The sequence below is a fragment of the Anolis carolinensis genome, chromosome 5 (assembly GCF_035594765.1).
Source record: "Anolis carolinensis isolate JA03-04 chromosome 5, rAnoCar3.1.pri, whole genome shotgun sequence".
Classification (NCBI taxonomy): domain Eukaryota; kingdom Metazoa; phylum Chordata; class Lepidosauria; order Squamata; family Dactyloidae; genus Anolis; species Anolis carolinensis.
The window spans coordinates 121,630,708-121,654,243 of NC_085845.1; the positions used below are offsets into that span (position 1 = coordinate 121,630,708).

Consider the following 23,536-nt stretch of genomic DNA (forward strand, 5'->3'; position numbering starts at 1 on the left):
TAGATACCACTCAGTGGACCATCCTGGATCAATGCGCAGGGGATAGCCCTGACGGGGACAGTGCATCACCACAGTCACACTTATGTAATCATGCAAATGCTCCATCCCCAATCATAGACCAGGAGCAACAGGAACATCCTTGGGAGAGTAATGGGCTCTCGGATGTATCTCAATGGATTGTCATTGATGAATGCACTGGGGATGTTGAGGAGGAGGACAACACTTTACACCTACATGATTCACTTCAACAGGAACACTCTTCAGGGGACATACACACTGTCTTGCACAAAAGGGACCCTGTCAATCCTCAAAGGAAACAGGTCTTGGTAGTAGGTGACTCCCTCCTTAGAGGAACGGAAGCCATCATTTCCAGACCGGATGGGATGGCTCGAGAAACATGCTGCCTCCCGGGGGCAAAAATACACCATATCACTCAGAGGCTCAGCAGGCTCCTAAAGCCCCATCACCCTCCCCACCTTATGTTGATTCATGTAGGTACCAATGACACCGCTAGGCATACTTTTCAAAAGATCACAAATGATTTTCGAGCTCTGGGAACAAAGCTAAAACTGTATAATGTACATGTGATCTTTTCATCCCTCCTCCCCGTTGTAGGACATGGCTCTACAAGGGCCGGAAAAATAGTACAGGTCAATAACTGGCTCAGAAAATGGTGTCAAGAGGAGCATTTTGGCTTCCTTGACCATGGTCTACTCTTCCAAGAGGATGGACTACTGGCAAGCGATGGGGTGCATCTCACACAAGTAGGAAAACATCTTTTTGCACACAGACTCACAAACCTCATCAGGCGCACTTTAAACTAAATCCACTGGGGGAGGGGAACAACAGCCTGGCGAACACTATATTACCCACGACCACAGGGAACCGCCGTAAGGCTAAACGGAGGGCTGCACAAACACAGCAAGGACCAAGTACAGAGAGCACAATAATCCCAAATAAACAGTTCGAGGGGAGGTCACAGGGGCTTACATGTCTTTACACTAATGCTCAGAGCATGGGAAATAAGCAAGACGAACCCCAACTCCTAGCACAGCACCACACATACGATGTCATAGGCATCACTGAAACCTGGTGGGATGACTCCCATCACTGGAATTTAACCATTGAGGGCTATAACCTCTTTCACAGAAATAGAACAAAGGGGAGAGGAGGGGGAGTAGCTTTATATGTCAAAAACAGTTACGTTGCAGAAGAAATGCAAGACTGTAATCCGGGAAACCAGCTTGAAAGCATCTGGATAAGAATCAAGGGAACCGGGACTCAAAAAGATCTTGTTGTGGGTGTCTACTACAGACCTCCGAGTCAGGATGAAGGACTTGATGAAGCCTTCTGTCAACAGCTGACCAAACAGGCACAAAGAAGAGATATAGTAGTCATGGGCGATTTCAATTATCCCGATATCTGCTGGAAAACAAACTCAGCCAAGAGTACAAAGTCCAACAAATTCCTCACTTGCCTTGCAGATAATTTTATGGTCCAGAAGGTAGAAGAGGCAACAAGGGGATCAGCAACTCTTGATCTAATCTTAACAAATGTGGAAGACCTGATCAATACAGTTGAAGTGGTTGGATCCTTAGGGGCAAGTGACCATGTGCTCCTGCAGTTTGCAATACAAAGGAATGCTGAAACTAAGACAAGTCAAACACGCATTCTGGACTTTAAGAGAGCTGACTTCCAAAAAATGAAGGAATTACTGAGCGGCATTCCATGGACGCCGATATTAAAAAACAAGGGAGTTAAGGATGGATGGGAGTTTTTCAAAAGTGAAATACTCAAGGCGCAAATGCAAACAGTGCCAACAAAGAAGAAAAATAAGACAAGTGCAAAGAAGCCAGAATGGATGTCCAAAGAACTTCTAACTGAGCTAAAGCTCAAAAGTGACATGCACAAGAAGTGGAAAAGGGGAGAAATCACCAAAGAAGAATTCAAACGTATAGCCAACTCCTGTAGGGAAAAGGTTCGCAAGGCTAAAGCGCAAAATGAGCTCAGGCTTGCCAGGGACATAAAAAACAACAAAAAATGTTTTTTTGCTTATGTTGGTAGAAAAAGGAAGAAAAAGGAGGCGATAGGGCCACTGCAAGGAGTAGATGGGGTGATGGTGACAGGGGATAGGGAAAAGGCAGAACTGCTTAATGCCTTCTTTGCCTCGGTCTTCTCACAAAAAGAAAGCCATCTTCAACCTCAGCAACATGGAATGGACGAAGGATTGGGGGAAATCCAACCCCAAATAGGGAAACAAGTTGTCCAGGAACACCTGGCCACTCTAAACGAATTCAAGTCCCCAGGGCCAGATCAGCTACATCCAAGAGTATTGAAGGAACTAGCGGAAGTTATTTCAGAACCACTGGCAATCATCTTCGAGAGTTCTTGGAGAACAGGAGAAGTCCCAGCAGATTGGAGGAGGGCGAATGTGGTCCCTATCTTCAAGAAGGGAAAAAAGAACGACCCAAACAATTACCGTCCGGTCAGCCTCACATCAATACCAGGCAAGATTCTGGAAAAGATCATTAAGGAAGTGGTCTGCAAACACTTAGAAACAAATGCGGTCATTGCTAATAGTCAACACGGATTTACCAAAAACAAGTCATGCCAGACTAATCTGATCTCTTTTTTCGATAGAGTTACGAGTTGGGTCGATACAGGGAATGCCGTGGATGTAGCATATCTAGATTTCAGTAAGGCCTTCGACAAAGTCCCCCACGACCTTCTGGCAAACAAACTAGTAAAATGTGGGCTAGACAAAACTACGGTTAGGTGGATCTGTAATTGGCTAAGCGAACGAACCCAAAGGGTGCTCACCAATGCGTCGTCTTCATCATGGAAAGAAGTGACAAGTGGAGTGCCGCAGGGCTCCGTCCTGGGCCCGGTTCTGTTCAACATCTTTATTAACGACTTAGACGAAGGGTTAGAAGGCACGATCATCAAGTTTGCAGATGACACCAAACTCGGAGGGATAGCTAACACTCCAGAAGACAGGAGCAGAATTCAAAACGATCTTGACAGACTAGAGAGATGGGCCGAAACTAACAAAATGAAGTTCAACAGGGACAAATGCAAGATACTTCACTTCGGCAGAAAAAATGGAAATCAAAGATACAGAATGGGGGACGCCTGGCTTGACAGCAGTGTGTGCGAAAAAGATCTTGGAGTCCTCGTGGACAACAAGTTAAACATGAGCCTACAATGTGATGCGGCAGCTAAAAAAGCCAATGGGATTTTGGCCTGCATCAATAGGGGAATAACGTCTAGATCCAGGGAAGTCATGCTCCCCCTCTATTCTGCCTTGGTCAGACCACACCTGGAATACTGTGTCCAGTTTTGGGCACCGCAGATGAAGGGAGATGCTGACAAGCTGGAAAGCGTCCAGAGGAGGGCAACTAAAATGATTAAGGGTCTGGAGAACAAGCCCTATGAGGAGAGGCTTAAAGAGCTGGGCATGTTTAGCCTGCAGAAGAGAAGGCTGAGAGGAGACATGATAGCCATGTACAAATATGTGAGGGGAAGTCATAGGGAGGAGGGAGCAAGCTTATTTTCTGCTGCCCTGCAGACTAGGACACGGAACAATGGCTTCAAACTACAGGAAAGGAGATTCCACCTGAACATCAGGAAGAACTTCCTCACTGTGAGGGCTGTTCGGCAGTGGAACTCTCTCCCCCGGGCCATGGTGGAGGCTCCTTCTTTGGAGGCTTTTAAGCAGAGGCTGGATGGCCATCTGTCGGGGGTGCTTTGAATGCGATTTCCTGCTTCTTAGCGGGGGGTTGGACTAGATGGCCCTTGAGGTCTCTTCCAACTCTACTATTCTATGATTCTATGATTCTATGATTCTATGATCCTGTGGATGCTAGAAGACATGGAGGTCTTAAGATGATAGCCATTAGAACGTGATGCTACTGGATAAATTAAAATTATTCATGCCGTGATGAAGAGGAGGAGGAAAAAAAGATTTTAAGTACTAGATGGCCTGACAATAATTAAAATAAACATTAGAATAACCACAATACCACTTAGTATGCTCAACACAAGAGACAGTTTAGGGGCGGGAAAGGCCTACAGCAACAGGCAGGGCAATTGGGAATTAGCTCCAGAGGCTTCCCAGTGGAGATGACTTCACATATATGAAATGCTGCTGCTAAAAACATATTACCGTATATACTCGAAGATAAGCCCTCCCTCGGCTTATAATCGGGTCAAGGTCAAGGCCAGCAACAAAGCATGCAGGCTGTTGCTTGCAATATGTGATCTATTTCTTTCTTCTACCTTATCAGTGTGTTTTCTTTTGCAAAGCAAAATCAAGGGAATGTTTTGATAAGAGAAAGACACCCTTGCAAATCAGGAAGAAGAAAAATATATATTCATTAATCTTATGAAAGCATTTCCCCCTGAAATATTTATTAAACTCTCCTACAGATATATAGGCATTAACCCCTTGTAAGCTTTTGCTATCTCTATGTACCTTTATATGTGTATCTATCTATATACATTAATTTTATATATGAATTTCCCCTCATATGTTTGCAGGTCTTTGCAAATCCTTTATACATATAGATCCATGTACCTGTGTATCTGTAGCCATACATATACATTATTTTTATATATGAATTTACCCTCATATGTCTGCAAGTCTCTGCAAATATCTATATACTGTAAAGAGAGATGTCTGGATAGATATGAATATATTCTTACCTACCTATATATAGGGCTTGCAAATATTGTAGGGGAAATGCACACACACACAGAGGGGATTTGCAAACGTTTCAGGGAGAAATGCATATGTGAAATTAGTGTCTATAATTATAGATCTATATGTAGCTCTGCATTGTTTATGTAGACTTTGAATGTTTGCCTGTTACTATGTTGGAAGCCGACCTGAGTCCCCATGAGGAGATAGGGTGGGATCCAAATGAAGTTATTATTATTATTATTATTATTATTATTATTATTATTATTATTATTATTATTTTATTGTTGATACCATATTGTTTTTGTTGCCCCTACTTTTCCATTTATAGAGCTAGTTTATTGTTGTTGTTTTTTTGAAATACGGTAAATATTCAAAAAACATTTAACCTACTGATGCCTCAATTAATGAAATTTAATTGGTATCTATTTTTATTTTGAAATTTACCCATAGCTGTTGCATTTCCCACCCTCGGCTTATACTCGAGTCAATAAGTTATCCCAGTTTTTTTGTGGTAAAATTAGGTGCCTCGGCTTATATTCGGGTCGGCTTATACTCGAGTATATACGGTACATCTAATATTGTAATATGTATATTGTAAGAGACTAAGATTGTAGCCTATGTAAAAAAATTAATTTAATTTAAATGGACTGTCAGTGGTGACAATGTAACAATGGCCATTGCAATTTGGGGGCAGGTGACTACAGCCTTTACATCAATTAAGTAATTTCATGTATTTATATTATTATTTTTAAAATGTGGATTTCTTACACCTTTCTTTCTCAATCCAAGCAACTAGTTACAAGTAGTGATGCTTCTTTGAAGTCATTATGTCATGGTTCTTCATCATATACTCTAGATTTCCCTCTTTCCTGTACAAATCCATGCACAAATTCCTGGTTTTCCATAAACCTTTACCTTGCTTTCTGTTAAACAAGGTATGATTACATCTGGTTGTGCTCTTCCTTTGTTTCCTCCCACAGCTGTTCCTTCTGCTCAAATGTACTGTAGGTTATATTCAGAGGCCAAATGTGTGTGTGTCAAAGAGGGGGTGGGAGAGATGGGTTCTTCTCTTAATATTATGTTCATTGAAATATGTGTAATATGATTGGCATGAACTGCTTTCCTTCGTTCTGCCCCTGCACAGGAAACTGAGCAGCTCTCTAGTTCATAATATGCTCATGTTTTGGATTTTTTTAGGAACTTGAGATTACTTGGGGGAATAATACGCCTGCACTTTCCAAAACAAAAATATCTCATCTCCACTGTAATCAAGTCAGTCAGCAGGTCAGCTTACATGGATGTAATATGAAGAGATGAATACAGCAGCAGCCTTGTCAGGATACTAGAAATAGTCACCGAGATCTGACAGATTAAGAATTCTAATGAACATCACTTGGTTTACTTATTCTGAACTTTCTGGGACTTACATGACTGTGCTGAAGGATCATTCCCCACCATTATAAAATTAGCTAAGTAGTAAGTACAATTAAAAGGCTTTAAAAATAAGAAGACATGCTCAGCCTTTGAAAAAGTTGCATTCCATTGGGAAGCAGAAAAGATTGTGAAAAAATGCCAGGATCTACATTACATTCCTTTCCCCATGGGGTTGAAACACCATAGAGACAAAAGCTGCACCTTATGCTATGTTCACACTGAATTAATTAGAAATGGCATACGGGTTGATACTGATTCATTCAAAACTCAGTAGCAAGCTGGTTCTATGCCCTCAGAAAGCTAGTGGAAAGGTTGTCATTGCCTTTTTTGCATTTGGAAGAAAATTATATACACAATCCTTGTCATTGGTTACTTGTTGATTCTTCAAATACAGTCTAAAACATATGTGTAATTATAGTGCTGAAATGAAAGAGATGTGGAAGCCCTTCCTTTTTTACTTTTAGAAGGAATTGATACTTTAAAAATGCTTTGAGAAATGGTTGCAAAATGTCTTTCTAAAATGAGAAAACTGAAGAGGAGAATCCTGGATTTAAAAACATCACAGTGTAGGGCATCTTCTGGTTGAATTTTGCACTTGGGTGCAAAATGCTGTTTTCTGTCAAAAAAAAAAACACGACAAATTTACACAGAGTAGGTTCTAAAATGTAAACAGTTTTCAAGAATACCACATCATTTGAAAGAATTTTGTCACAGGGAGAAGGAAATTGCTAACATTCGCTTGGCAAAAGGTTTTCCCCTGACGTTAAGTCCAGTCGTGACCGACTCTGGGGGTTGGTGCTCATCTCCATTTCTAAGCCGAAGAGCCGGTGTTGTCCGTAGACACCTCCAAGGTCATGTAGCCGGCATGACTGCATGGAGCACCGTTACCTTCCCACCGGAGCGGTACCTATTGATCTACTCACATTTGCATGTTTTCGAACTGCTAGGTTGGCAGGAGCTGGAGCTAACAGCGGCCGCTCACGCTGCTCCCGGGGTTTGAACCTGGGACCTTTCAGTCTGCAAGTTCAGCAGCTCAGCACTTTAACACACTTCGCCACATTCGCTTACTTTCATTAAAATAAGATTAGCCAAAATTTACATCTGTATTGTCCTGTAGTCTTTTGGAAAATTTAACCTTCCCCCCACATATATACACATACACATATCTGCAAACCAGTATACCCCTGTGTGCCAGATAATGGGACAAACAGTGGAAAGCCATCACCAGCCTTGTTTATGAATACCCTTTGACATAATGTGGCTGGCCTGTTATTTATTGTGCTTAAACTCCCAATGTGGAAGGAATTGTAAGCTGCCACCAAATTGGTAGCTTTATCAGAACATATGGAGAAATATTACAAACTGCAATATTAAAGTTGCTATCTTCCTCCATGACATCTAATGAAAAAACTCCTATGTCTACTGATATTATTAGCTTCTGTATTTCCCCTCTGTGGTGATACTCCATGAAGATATGCAACTATCTTATTCAGTACAGGAAAACATACGGTCTGTGGCAGCTCATGGTTTCTGTGCTGATAGCTTGGTGAAGCCGCTATGGGTGTGGGTATGAACTTTAAAGACCTAAGTCACATTGCTGAACCTTGTCCCCAAATAGTTTAAGCACCTTGGACAGCATCTCCTCAGTATAGGGATGCAAATTTAATGTTCCAGATTTTTAAAAAGAAAACCTACTTTGTATCATTCATTCGGATATTTATCTGCTGTCCTGTTTCAAATATCTCAGGACGTTCAATACAGTCATCATCATCATCTTTATTTGTACCCTGCCACCATCTCCCCAGGGGGACTCGGGGCAGCTCACAGAAGCACTATTGTGCTGCATCTGAACCACAATACACAGTATAGGTAAAGGTATTTCCTTGACATTAAACCTAGTTGTGTCTGACTCTGGGGTTGATGCTCATCTCCATTTCTAAGCCAAAGAGCCGACATTGTCCGTAGACACCTCCAAGGTCATGTGGCCGGCATGATTGCATGGAGGACTGTTACCTTCCTGCCGGAGCTGTACCTATTGATTGACTCACATACTGTGATGTCTTACTGGGTTTCTCTCCCTTGCTTATTTCCTGCTTTGCTGATAGTTTACCTCATAGCTTATGTACTTACCACATAGGTCATAGTTTAGGTACTTACCTCAAAGATAGCAAAGCTGATAGTTTACCTTATAGCTTATGTGCTTACCACATAGGTCATAGTTTAGGTACTAACCTCAAAGATAGAAAAGCTGATAGTTTACCTCATAGGTTATGTACTTACCTTATAGCTTATCACCTTATAGTTATTTCATAGCTAGTATTTACCTATAGCTTACATAGCACACCTCATAGTGAAGTACTTACCTTATGATTTTCTTTTATATGCTGTTTACATTGTATTGTTCTGGGCATGGCCCCATGTAAGCCACCCCGAGTCCCTGTTGGGGAGATGGTGGCGGGGTATAAATAAAGTTTTATTATTATTATTATTATTATTATTATTATTATTATTATTTACTTACCAAGAGCATAGCTTATAGTTCACCTCATAGTCATTATAGTCATAGATAGTGCTTATCATAGCTTTGTAATTTAGTTTACCTCATAGCCATAGTTTACCTCATAGCCATTATGGATAGTGCTTCTCATAGCCTTGGACATACCCTATAGTCCTTACCTTATAGTTTCCTCATAGCTTGTGTGCTTATCCTTTATAGTCTTTATAGCCTTCATTTTCTATCAATATAGTTTTATTTCTGTATAATTTCAGATATTTTACCTCATATTATTTCTAATATAGTAAAAGGACTATTTCCTGTGTTCAATAAACATATTTTTGGTTATCTTTAACCAGCTTCAAGAGTGTTTACTTTGGGTTTGAGGTATAATTAAAGGGTAAACCGAACGCTGCTTGGGTAGCCAGACCTATAGATAGCCATTTTCCCCAGCGTGCCTTCACACATACAATCAATTTGTTTTTAAATACTGGAAATGGCAGTGTAGAACTATACCACATACGATTTTTGAAGTTAACACAGTAGAAGCTAGAGAAAATAATTGTAAAACCATTGGTTAATCCCTCCAAAAGGTTTAGTAGAAAGATATACTGTATATATATTACTTAGTGTTAGTGAATCCAGTTTTGGACCTAGTAGACTTTCAAAGCAAGATCATTTCATAATTGGGGGTCCACAGAAGAAAGGTTTCTTTCCACATCCTTCCACAGTATTTTGCTCCTACTTGTGAGACACAGAGAATGGCTTTTCCAGAAGATGACAGACAGGAGAGGAAAGATACTTGTGTGAGATATATATATATATATATATATATATATATATATATATATATTCAAAGATTACAAGCCATTTGGGCCCCTGGTGGTGGTGCAGTGTGTTAAAGCGCTGAGCTGCTGAACTTGCAGACCAAAAGGTCCCAGGTTCAAATCCCGGGAGTGGAATGAATGCCCGCTGTTAGCCCCAGCTCCTGCCAACCTAGCAGTTCGAAAACTTACAAATGTGAGTAGATCAATAGGTACCGCTCCAGCAGGAAGGTAACGGCGCTCCATGCAGTCATGCCGGCCACATGACCTTGGAGGCGTCTACAGATAATGCCGGCTCTTCGGCTTAGAAATGGAGATGAGCACCAACCCCCAGAGTTGGTCATGACTGGACTTAATGTCAGGGGAAAACCTTTACCTTTACTACAAGCCATTTAGTGCTTTTACATACTACCACAAGAAAAGTGAATCTCAGATAAAGTTCTACCACACTTTGAAGGAACTATGAAAATCATAACAAGAGCCACCCTTGGCAATTCAGCCTGATCTTGGAGGCAAAAATCTCCTAAAAGGATTGCCAGATCATAGAATCATAAAATTAGAAAGGGCTTCATGCTCTCAGTACAGGCTTGTTACGCTGAGGTATGCAGTTTGATATTAAATGGCACTTCCCATTTTTAAATTCATAATACAGTGAAATGAATATTTCTAAGTTTTGCTAGTTGTTTTTGAAATGTAGCAACAATTTGAAAAGAGATTGGTGCTTTAGGCAGCATCCCTGCATGCTTTGAAATGTTTAGTTCAGCAATATCTATGCACTAGGTGAGGCGCTCAAATAATATTCACACACTCAACTTTCTTGCATTAAATCACATTTGCTGGGTGTGGGTGTGTTTACTCTCTCTGCATTAACTGATCAGGACCACTGTTCCCTTGTTGATATTTGAAGCAGGGAGCAATGCACTTTTTCAGAATCACTAGAGAGGATGGGTGAAGATCTCCTTCTCCCCAAGTAGAACCAAAGTGACAGTGAAGTTTTAACTTATCTTCCTCATTGCAATGTAGGAGAAATAGGGCATAAAGGAATGACTGTCTACATATAGCTTGCTTCCTAGTAAAATAAGGTTCCCATCAATGCACCAGTTATTGGATGAGCTAAAGACTGATCTATTTTATGGAAACCAGGGCATTTGAAAAATTGATGTTCTTCTAGGAGTTGGATTATGCCAGGACAACTCTCTCCACATTCCTGGCAAAATTGGAAAAGTTACTTTTGCACTAGGATAGCATAGTGTCTGGATGATTGTGAGAGGTATATTGCAAAAAGTAACATTCCACAAAAATATTCCTCAGCTCTGTTCTGGGGTGTTTGTGACATACAGGAGGAGGATGGGGTGAGGCAAGGAGCCTATAGCAGGAGCCTCCCAAGGTCTCATGGAGGCCACAGTTATGAATGAATATGACAGCAAAAAGCCACTCAGAATGTTAGATACAAACACTTCTGAAATAGTTAGCCATTAATATTTACCAACTGCAATCCTGGCCCTTTTGTATCTTTGGCATAAAACAGGAAAGGATTCATAGGACACATGCAATCACACTATTATTTCTTGCATCATTTTGATGATAATTAAATACACAGTATGAAAACAAGTCACTAGAGGGCATATCAATCAGTTCTGAATGAAAGTGATGATTACGTCATTGTGAGTTGCAATTCATAAGAAATTGTCTATTTCCCACTGGGATTTAATTTCATGAGTGAAATCACTCATGACGATAAAAAAGAAATGATAAAATTATGCACCCTATGGGATTTCTACTTAATACAGTTGGATTTTTCAAGAGATAAGCAGCCCTCTCTATTGCTTTGATCTAAATAAATCATATATAGACATCTTCAATCTTATTTGATGAGTGTTGACTTCTAGATCCACAGATACACACATGCTATTTTGAGTTCAGTAGATTTTTACTTCCATGTACATGGTTACAGGATAGACAGTTGTTAGCTTTATTAATAGCCAGAGATATGGCAAGTAGGATAATTAATTGTCCCATTAAAAGTTATAGGAATCAAGTATGGGAACCTCCAGATGCTATTGAACTAAAACTCCCATCAGATGTAGCCTTCTTAGTTCATAGTTAAAAGTAATGGGGACTGCAATCCAAAATACTTAAAAGACAAATTTCCATCCTTGCTGTAGGTGTGAGTGAACCACCAATGAGTTATACAGGAATATATTACACAGGGAAAAAATAAGCTTGCAATTTAGTTTTGAAGGCTTTCATGGCTGGAATCACTGGGTTGCTGTGAGTTTTCTGGGCTGTATGGCTATGTTTGAGTAGCATTTTCTCTTAATGTTTTGCCTGCATCTGTGGCTGGCATCTTCAGAGGTTCATGAACCTCTGAAGATGCTAGCCACAGATGCAGGTGAAACGTTAGGACAGGATGCTGCTGGAACATGGCCACACGGCTGGGAAAACTCACAGCAACCTGGCTTGCAATTATTTTCAGTATTTCCCACCCCGTTTAACCTGTCAAAGCTAATAATTTTTGCAGGTTTAGTTGCAGGGCTGATAGCAGTCATGCTACTTTTTTCTTGTATTTGCCGGATATATGTGTTGTATGGCATCGAGTTGTGTCTTTCTGTGCATCACTCTGAGTCCCCTTCAGGTGAGAAGGGTGGGATATAAATATGACAATAATAAGAAGAAAAGATGGAAGGAATCAAGTGGTTGAATAGTGATCACATGAATATGCAACAAACAGAAATCCCCACTCATATGAGGCCACCAGGAAAAAGCATGTGTGATATTGGTGATCCTATCATCAGATGGAGCCCCTGGTGACGTAGTGGACTAAAGCCTCGTGACTTGAAGGTTGGGTTGCTGACCTGAAAGCTGCCAGGTTCGAATCCCACCCAGGGAGAGCGCGGATGAGCTCCCTCTATCAGCTCCAGCTCCATGCAGGGACATAAGAGAAGCCTTCCACAAGGATGGTAAAAACATCAAAAACATCCAGGTGTCCCCTGGGCAACGTCCTTGCAGACGGCCAATTCTCTCACTCCAGAAGCGACTTAAGTTGCTCCTGACACACACACACACAAAAAATATCATTAGATGACGTAAGGCAGCTGATATGGTGAGCATGAGTTTGGTACTCGTAGTACCCTAACTGAATCAAAGAAAGAATGTGATTCCAGAAGGTGCTATTAACTAGACTTCTGGAGGGAATGTCTATGACATGTTCTAGAATTTGATTAAAACAATGACCAATCTAATATATTCTTCAAGACTTAAGTGGAGGAAAGAATGTACTCTAGGGAGTTTTCATGGTCATGAAGATGATTAACTTTTTACTCTATTTTCTCAATTTTGTTCATAAAATACTTCATTTAGCTCCTTTCCTTTCCACCTCATTGTCATAATAAAATGTGAGGTGGATCACGTGTATACATAGTGGCTGGCCCAAGGTCATTCACTCAGTGTTATTGCTTAGTGAGGACTAGAACACAGAACTCCCATTTCCTAGGTCAATACCCAACCTTAAATTCACCACAGTGCCTCTGACCTACATGGAGACTTATTTCATGGAGGGGAATCAGCTGCCAACCATTGGTAGTGCTGACAATGTACAACCTTAATGTTTCTAAGCACAGTTTATTGTTGCCAGAAATCCCCAACTGTGAGGATTATAAGTTTTAAGAGACATTTGTTAGTCTCCTGATGAAAATGGAATAATGGAAATTATAGAACCCATTGTTTATAAAGTCAGACAAATAAAAAGGTGAAAGTTTGTGAACTTTGTGTTGACACACTTTACATCCCTCCATGATGGAGGTGGCTGTCTCTGTCCACTTAATGCTCTGGAGCTTCACTGACAAGACTCCCTGGTCTGTCCCATTTCCCAAAATGCCTGTGGGGGTGGCAGAGTGCAGTGCATAAAGATTTATAGTGTCAGTTATTCCTCTGAGGCTGTGTTGACATTTTGGAATGAACACAAATCCATAATAGTAATCATTGAACGTGCAGTCCCAGTGGAAGCTTGCAGTGTCAGCTGTGGCGGCAATAGTTTGAAGGCTTTATTAAGTCAGCTGGCAGAAATACCCAATCTCTCAGCATTAAATTTTATGGCAAGGGGAGTGGAGTGGTTGGACTGTTCTCTTTTTCTTCCTGTTACCTCCCTTATGTGGTCTGGCTTTCAAAATCACAGACATTGATTTTTAAAATGCCCATGTGTGTAAGAGTGTTACTGGCAGCCACACTACACTGTAACATTTATGATGACTATAAAGTCTTCTATCATTTTGTTCTTTTCTCCAAAGAGCTTTAATGCCAGGCAGCATGAAGGTTTCATGCTGAAATCTTTCGTGGCAGCCTTTAGCCAATGTCATTCAAAACATTTCTGTATCAGGGCTGTTTTAACGCAAGCCCACATGAACATAGGAATAGTATTGGGAAATGTCATGAGGGTTTGGTGAAAATGATAATTTTCCAAAATGTGTAATTTTTAAATAAATTTGAGAGAAAGAACTTATATTTTTTTTAAATAAAGTGGGAGAAAAATTAAACTTGATAATTTTGTCCATTCAGATAGAGGTTTTTCTTTGCTTAATTCATAAGTCTGACTTTGAATCTTAGTAATGCTGAATTTGGATTGTCAGGTTTTTTTTTTTTAAAAAAAATAACAGGTTGTAATCTAAATGGTGAACAGCTATAACGTGGGAATAGGGGATCCTCTTTACCTTGTTCAGTGCAAGTGGTAGAGGATTTTGGTTGTTTGGTTTCATATTTAAACTGATGAATAGTCACAAATGTATTAGGTAGACTGACAGAACTTGAATTTATTTTTTAAAAGTCGATTTTATGAGAAATCATAATGGACAGATTGGCACATTGACAGGACATACATGGATGTCCATTCCGAGGCATAGGCTATTGATCAAATGGCTTATATTAGTGAACATAGAATTAATTTCCCTAAAACCACAAGTGAGTTCTTGAATATCTTGTGGTGTCACTTAAACAAAACAATAATCAAGCAGCATCCAGTCTGTTTCTTTGGTGGGTAAGGAGGTTTTAAAATAAAATGATATCTATTGTATTAACTGCCCTCATCCATGACAATTGACTATATATTGATTATAGCTCCATTATTTGCCACTTAGAATGCAAGGGAATGATAAACTCCAGCTAATAAAATTATTTTCATTCCTTATCAAAGAGTCAAAGAATATCAAACTATCTTTGAAAGATAGGACCACACTCTTCCACTCAAAACATACAGTTACTGATAGAAGTAGGCTATAGAACCACTGCAAAAAAGAAATAATTTTAATATTTTGAAACATCACATTTTGAAAATGAATGGAAGCCACTGGGCAGATTTTAAACAGCCTCCCTAAAATGAATTATTACAAGTAATATTTAGGAATGAACACTCTGTCATATTTGAGAAATATTGTGAGTTTTCTTGTCTCTGCTGATATCAGCCCAGTGATGTGGACCAGATGGCAGATGACAATATGATGACCAAAAATAGTGTAATCATCACTCTAGCAAGGGAAAATGGCTGTAAACTTTTCAAAGATGATTCACAGTTTGGGACTCAAGCTGGGTAAAATTTTGTACATGACAGTTCTGTGCAGATATCAAAATTTTTCTGCACAGGACACATTTTCTGTGCAGAAAATAACATTAGCAAATTATGTTAATTGTACAATGAATGCTGCTGTCTTTTTTAAAAAATGAAGTAGCTGAGAACTTACCTGAAAAAATAATGTGAGCTATTTTCTTTGCATGAAATATTCTGCAAACATGCTATTTTCTGCACGTAAAATTATCTAGAAACAATGCAAATTGTTTCTAGAAAATATTGTCCCAAATGAGTCCTGAATTACCAAGATTCTTGTTTGTGAGAAATCCTTCTTATAGGATTTCCTGAGAGTTTAGAAACACATTCTCTCAACAATTTTGAAAACGGAATATCCCATTTACTCTTAATACAGAACTTTCATAATCCTTTACAACATTCCCAATGCTGAGAACAATTGTGCACATACTGCTATCAGTCTTCACGTGGCTCTCAATCAAATATACAGAGATCAGGTTTGGTTCCCCTCCCTCCCTGCTCCCTTGAGAGAACCACCTTACACTTGTGAATAGCTGATATATTTAGTAGCCTTTCAACTGGTAGCATACTGTGTCCAACCTCTGCCCCGGGAACATTAGAAGCACTTAGATAAATGGAAGGCCAGATAAAGACTGAGATACATCACACACAGTCACGGAAGCTTCCCAGGTTGATGCTACAAGTTTAGATTAGTCTTTGTTTAACCAGCGTTTAGATACTGGGGACTCAACTGTGGGGGTTTTTTGTGCTGTTTTTTTTTTTTGTTAAGAATGGCTTTCTTAAAGACCCTACCTTTCAAGTGACATTCAGAATCTTTTCTTTTGCAGCCATTCCGTAGAGTGACGTTTTCAGTTGTGAGTCAGCCCCAGGACCCACATCAAGGGTCATTGCAGAGTTGCTATGACAGCGGTCTGGAGGAGTCAGAAACACCAAGCAGTAAGAGTTCTTCAGGGCCGAGGCTGGGTGCCCTTCCACTCCCAGAGGACAACTACGAAAGGACTACGCCGGATGGCAGTGTTGGTGAGGCAGAGCATATGGAAAATGGTAGGGGCAAACACAACACCCACACACTCGACTCACACTAGTGACTCCACACAGAGTAGACTGGTCAAGAGGTCAGTTGGAAGGGGGAAAATGCATATTTAAAAGAAGCTTTAACTCATGAGGCAGTAGAAACCCAAAGGCAGGCTGCAGTCCTATTCATACTAAACTGGAAGTAAGCTTGCTGAATGCTGTATGACTTACTTCTGATTAGACATGAATAGGGTTGCACTGTTAAGTACTTCTAAACCTTGCTTCCATTACATGTAATATCTGCCTTGCTCTTCTGCTGAAATTGCAGTGAGGCTTGGATGAGCTTAACTTTTGCCTGAATGAAAAAAAAAATTATGAAGTTAGGCAAATCTTGCAACTTTTAAAGAAGTAATTAAAAATACACAGTCGATATCGTAATATATATATTTAAAATATAAGCACAAAACTGGCCAAGACGTTTAAAATATTCCTTTAAAACTGGTAAGGGAATAGGTGTGATTTTTTTGGTTGTAGTATATCTATAATTTTATATTATTATTATTATTATTCTAATGATGGATTTAAACAACATTTTGTTCACTGTTTTCATGCACATGTTTGCATGTGTTTTTTACTTCATGAATGCTTACTATAATAGTGACATGATATTTATGGTCAAAATGGACTGCATTTGGAGCTATATTCTATTGTCTGGGGCAGAACACAACAACACAGAGTGTCCACAGAGTAGATAATAATTCTTCATCTGCATTTGTATGCTCACTCACCGGATAAAAGCCACTCTGTGGTGATAGCAGTGACAAATACTTTGTCTTTTACATCTAAAATTTTAATTCACACCTTTATTTAAAGATATTCTAATAAAGCTAAAGTCCAAAGAGTGTTAATTATGGTGATGGGAAGGAATAAAAGTTTTTTTTTCCTGCCCCAGACTTCTGCAGCTTTGTAGAAAATGTCATCAACACCTTTCTTTTAAAAAAAATACTGATTTATTGATGTCAAAGGCAAAATTAAAATGCATTTCCAAGCATAGTATTTAATTTCCCCATAGCATTTTTTCAGCATCTCCCATTTTTGTCCTTGGCCTGCAATGAACAATTTAAAAAAAAAAAAACACTGAGTTTTTAAAAATGAGTTTTTACTGATTTCCTGTCCCATGCTTTTATTTGGTACATCTGGAATCTGTTGAAGGCAATTAAATTGGTTTTATTGATATACATGTTTCTGAAAATCAGAAATGCAGGCCACTGACACCAAATGAAACAATGCACATGTACACATTTGAACAGATGCAAAAGCATAAGTAGCAGATGTATTGGAGTTATCCGGAACCAAGTATAGATTAAATGACTAAGTCCCAGTCTTTGTTTTAGTTTCCTTTGGGGATTTTTATATCCGCACTTAATTACATGTTCTAATGGTTTTCTTGATTGTGATTTCTTTGCACAGTGAAAGCAGGATATGTTGCTGTGGTATAGGGAGAAAGTTTTTAGAACATTCTTACAAAGGGGGAAAATTGTGACTTAAATTGTTCTTTTCATAGTACCTGCACTAAGGATGATACAAATTAGCAAATTCTCATTGTGCTGTTTGTTTTGCAAAGAACAAGGCACAATGGTGCTTTTGGAAGTTAGAACAAAAAGGATTTAGATGAAGGGGACAAGTTTAACTAAGGCTGGACATACACTGCCCTATTTCCCAGGATCTGATCCCGGATTATCTGCCTTGAACTGGCCCTTCTACATAGCTATATAACCCAGAATATCAAGGCAGAATAACCCACAATATCTGCTTTGAACTGGGTTACCTGAGTCCACATTGCCATATATCTCAGTTCAAAGCAGATAATGTGGAATTTTATTCAGTTGTGTAGAAGGGACCTGAATCTCCACTGCCATATAATCTGGGATAAACAGATAATCTGGGATCAGATACTGGCAATATAAAGGGGGCCTAAGGGTGGACATACAATGATGTCTAATTCGGGATCCAATCCCAGATTATCTGCTTTGAACTGGACTATATGAGTCTCTTCTGCTATATAATCCAGTTCAAAGCAGATAACCTAGGATCAAAAATTGGATTATATAGCAGTGTGCATGTGGCCTAAATTAAAAGGGCTGCTCTTAGAATCAAGATTAATTTGAAGAAACAAAGAAAAAAACACCGTGAGGGGTGACCACTATCTTTTATATATCCTGTCATTTATACAGGATTGTTATGCTCCTCTGCTCCATGTTATTATTCCATTGGTATAGTTAGAATTTCCACATATGCCATGTAATACTTGTCTCTTTTGTCAAGCCTAGAGTTAGTCTATGATAAAATGACTTGGAGTCCAGGCTCCATGTTCATGAATGGGTCAAATACAGAGAATGCTTCTATGCTGTAGAATTAATGCAGGTTGAGCCCAAATTCATGGCTGAATGCAATGGATTCATGGGTGCTGTAGTTTTGCAAGGCTTTTAGCCTTCCCTGCCAAAAAATGCTAGTGATTCACTAGACTGCAACTCCAATGACTCCATACCATTGAACGGAGCCCCCAGTGGTGCAATGGGTTAAATCCTTGTGCCGGCAGGACTGCTGACTGAAAGGTCAGCGATTCGAATCCAGGGATCAGAATGAGGTTCCATCTGTCAGCTCTAGCTCCCCATGCGGGGACATGAGAGAAGCCTTCCACAGAATGGTAAAACATCAAACATCCTTGCAGATGGCCAGGTTCTCAAGTCACTCCTGACATGAAAAAAATAATAAAAATAACATTGAGCCATGGCAGTGGAAACGGTGTCAAATTACATTAATTCTACAGTGTAGATGCACCCTAATTCAGGCAAATAGGAACCTTGGTCCCACAAACAGGACAAATACTAGATTGGATAAGTGAGATCAGACAAATGTGAGAAAGTATGTAATATAATAACTTTTTCAGCATAGTATAGAAGATTGGATTTTATATAGCCAAGTTTCACTGGTTTGGGGTATGAGCTAACCATCTTAAGTCAGTGGGGCTAGTTGACAACATCAGAATTGCAGCTGAGACAGCATATTTACCCTGTAGAAATTATCCTGAACAACTGGTTGAAAGTTTACTGTATTAGTACTGCAGTCTTTTAAGGCTTTAAAACTCAACTATTGAAAGCCTTCTGCTGCTGCATTATGCCTGTGCAAGTTGATAGAAAAATGGTCCAATTAGTTCTACCGGACTTTTCAGCAGGTAAGGACGCATAGGATTTGAATATTGTTTTTCGTAGCTACTATATGTAGAAGCACTGAGTCAATGTCAGACTATATGCTAGCCCAAAGGATCTTAATGTCATCACTATGCCAGAATATTGTCACCTAAAGCTGCAGTGTAGCTTAAGAAGCCCTAAGACAAATTATGTGACATGCACTATGTAGACCTCTAGCAGAAAGTGATGGGCAAAGGGTTACCAGAAATGGCAGGATACTGCTGCTATCCTCACATCTAGTCTCTGAATCAGTCACATCATATTGCTCCTGTATCACAAAGTGTAGGGCAGGCCTCGGTATAAATGACTGTACAGACTTGGTGTTGAGAGGTAGCATTAGAGCAATTGCATTGGCACTTTTTCTTGGAAGAAGACCACGAACAATGTCTATGCTACTTCAATGACACACTGGGAATGGGGACAAAATTCCAAAAACTGTAATTTTCTACTTGCAGAATGAAAATTTTCTACAGTTCATAAGTCTTCTAAACAGGCAGCAGGGTTGCAAATAACATTTATATCACACAAAGGTGATTTTTTTTTTGCTTCCACTTGTATACTGCTAATAGGTTTAGGTCCCATATCCCATATAGGAAGAAAGTTAGCACATAAAATCAATCAATTAAAAACCTCTATATTATCTGGAGAAAAAAATAAATCAATTTAATTATGATTCTCAAAGCCTTATTGATACCAATTCCTCTAGGAGATATCACAGTTTCATTTCAAAATATCAGGCAGGTGATTATCAAAAATTCAAATGTAAATATCCCAGTTTATTTAGGGATCATAGCCATATGTAGATTGTCAATTACTCTTGAAAAAAAACACAAATACTGTTCGGTTTTACATTAAATCATGAACCTTACAGCTAATTAAAACTAAAGTGATCCAATTGAATCAGTTGGATTTCTATAAGTGCTGAATTACCCTGTAGTAGATGGTTCAGTGAGTATATTCCAGCTGGGAGTAGCAGTGGTAGATCTTAGTCTTGTCCTCATGGTTGCATGGTTTCTCTGAGCCCCTTTGTTAAAAATGACTGCCTGTCTTGATAAGTCTTTTGTATATGTGGAGGCTCCCCTAGGATAACAACCACAGTCTGTTTCACTCCTTCAAAATGGTTTCTGTCCTCACAACAAAAAATGTGTCCATATACTGAAGGCCTTCTAGATACAACTGGAATTCACGGAAGTTCCTTAATGTATATATCAATATTCTTCCCTATTTAGGACCACTAGTTGTGTACAAGAGGTGCGCTTATAGAACTTGTTTGGGCAACTAGTTCACTCATTGAGAATAAAACATTGACCGAGTTCTCCAAAAAGTGGGTGACATACATAGTGATGAAAGCTATATCGTGCCAAAAATTGTTCTTCTGCCATCACTGTCTAAACATGACTTTTCAGTAGCAACATGTCATCTGCTTCCATTAATTTCTGTTGGCACTGGCCTGTAGGTAATGACAGAACAAGAAGCAATTCACTTTTGCTAGTCAGAAAATGTAACATTTGACATTTGAGTGAGGGTTTCCCCCCCCCCCTTCCTTTCCCATCATACTTCAATTCCAGCTTTTAAGTCTGCTTGTTCTAGCTTCTGGAATCGATCTATATCACCTAAAAATCTATTTAGTTTCATCTCTGAAATTAATAGATTATTCTGACATCAAAAGCATGGGTACTGAAACCTGTGGACCACTCATTTGTCAAATTTAATTGAAATTTGGGTAATCTCTAGTATTGTGCATGGATGGGTTTTTAATCAGAACCTTCACTGGATTTTAAATCACCTTTCCCCCACTACCTCTATAGGGACTGTCCTTCTTTTTTTTACAAAAGCATTCTACTGTATTGGTTTGAAGATTGGACTATCCATATTATTACACTAGGGCTTTAATGCGGGCAGCTCCGTTCTTCTGGTGTCTGCAGAATTCTGGGAAATTTAGTTTATGGTGAGGCCCTCAGCTACAGAGGTCCTCGCCTTTCCAAATTACATTTTCCAGAATTGTACAGATGGCAGAAGAACAGGGTTGCAAGTGTTAAATCCTAGGGTGATAAGGACAATATAACTCTGGAGTTCATATCACTGATCAGCCATGGAAACCCCTTGAGTGATCTTGGACAAGTTACAATCTCTCAAACTCAGAGGCAAAGGCACCCCTATCCTTCCAAATATATGCTGACAAGTCTTAGGGCTACCATAACATAGAAAAACCACACACACACATATACACACAATTTAACAAATACAGATATATAAACAGTAGTATCAGTGTGATGCATTAGCCTTGCTATATCAATCAGTATCTTTAATTACTGATCGTAGTCATGTGACTTCAAATGTTTAAGAGTCCAAACATGGCATCCAATGTCCTTCTTTCACAATTAAAAGTGTGTTCAAATGTCCTTTCCAAAATTGGTGTCATGGTTTACAAGGGACTATATTTCAACAACCAGACCTTATGAATGCAATGCATGACATTCATGTTGTAATAAGCATGTCCTCCTTTTGTTCTCTTCACCAAAAAGTTCTGTCCACCAAAAGCTTTCTTTTGGTCCTGCCACCATCACAGGCTGGGTGGTGAGAATCCTCTGGAACTCCTTTCCACATAAGAAGGGCTTTTTTATTGTGATGATTTATTCACCATTAAAACTTCGTGGTTAAAATGATTTTTAAGAAATTTTATTTGGTGACTTAAATTGCTTTTAAATTGGCATTTTTAATTATCTCTGAAAACCACTGTGGGAAAATGGCAGCATATAAATGAAACAAACAAACAAAGTAAATTATCAATATTTTTTTTATCCAAAGCCAAGTTCATTATTTTCCACCACTCCATTAAAATGTCATTTCCCCCTTCAGACTTTCTTCTCACTAGAGATAGCTAAAGGGGAAAAAATAAAATGCATAAGATCTCTATTTTTCCTACCTAGAGGAACAATAGCAAAAGACTGTAGTGTTATGTATTTTTTGTTTAATAACCTGGTCTTAGTGCCTTAACATCTGGTGCCAGAAGACTTTTATGTTGGGACATGTCAGTCATACATGGAATACTCTTAATTGTTCACATATTTATTGTTTCAGAATCTGTTTGAAATTGTTAGATTGTAATGAATTTTTGTAGCTGGACTTTAGTTTCAATGTTTAGAAAAATATTTTTTCAGCAATCAGCAAAAGCCGTTTGATTCCTTCATCAAAGTTATGTGCAAGAATGGAAAGAGGGCAACACCAGTGGAGGGCTTGTGACACATCCCCATTGTTTTACTGGTATAGCTAGAATCTCCCAGCAAGCATAGCCATGGACTATGCTTGGTGAGGCATCCTTCATAGTCCAAAAAGTAATTTCCTTAAGCTTTGTTCCAATGAGTATCTCTCTTCTTTTTTCCCCATTTTTACAAGGGAGAGTCATGATTTTGCATAACTAATATGGGAGCATGTTTTGATGAGATCACTTGGTGGGCTTATATTGAAGTTGCAAGATGCATTTGATGAGGATCCAGCTGTGCATGCCTCCAAATCACATGCCAGAAAGCACAATTATACATTAATCTGGGCCAATGAACTGGAAGTTTTGCAGTGTGCACAAAAGAGTACAGAATTTAGCAAACATCTTATTTTAAGTCATGTTCATTTAACTTTATACACTTCAGTTATTACTATGAACACTGCACCAGACTCTTATAGAAATAGGTTATGGATTTACTGCACTATATGTGGGAATTTCTCTTCCTCAAACCCCAATTTAACACACGGAATTTGCACAAGAGCAACCTCCCATTATTTAGTTGCAGTGTGGTATAGTGGTTTCAGCAGATTATAATTATTATTATTATTATTATTATTATTATTATTATTATTATTATTATTATGCTTTTAATGATGATTTACATGTTTTGTGTGGTTGTGCTTTGTAATGCGAATGTATTTTGTGATGTTGGATTTTATTTTTTGTTCCACTGGGCGTGGTCACCATGTAAGCCACCCCAAGTCCCTTTGGGGAGATGGGGCGGGAATGAGAATAAAGTTATGATTATGATTTATATTATTATTTTTATCATCCCACTTCCCTCTTAAATAAGATTCAGATCAGCAAAAAAAAAATGCTGAAAACAATGCAATGCTCCATTTAAAACCTACAAGATATAAATACAAAAATAGAATTCAACATAGAACTATTGAAAATAAATAGTTTAAATCACATAAATCTGTTAAAACTATTTAAATATT

At 38.9% G+C, this 23,536-nt stretch overlaps 1 protein-coding gene across 15 annotated transcripts in view; it reads left to right on the forward strand.

Annotated features, from left to right (window-relative positions):
• The window catches only part of pcdh7 (protocadherin 7), a 473,476-nt gene that overhangs the window by 209,924 nt on the left and 240,016 nt on the right, over positions 1-23,536 (forward strand). For 5 of the 15 annotated variants that reach the window (XR_010006630.1, XM_062982207.1, XM_062982211.1 and 2 more), the window contains one exon: positions 15,875-16,091. The exons of 4 other annotated variants lie outside the window; for them this stretch is intronic. Coding sequence is in view for 9 of the 11 variants with exons in the window: in XM_062982207.1 (XP_062838277.1) it covers positions 15,875-16,091 (217 nt within the window). In the remaining 2 variants the exon portion in view is untranslated. The remainder of the gene's footprint in view (positions 1-15,874; positions 16,092-23,536) is intronic. 6 more of the 15 variants (XR_010006631.1, XM_062982208.1, XM_062982204.1 and 3 more) reach the window with 2 other exon arrangements.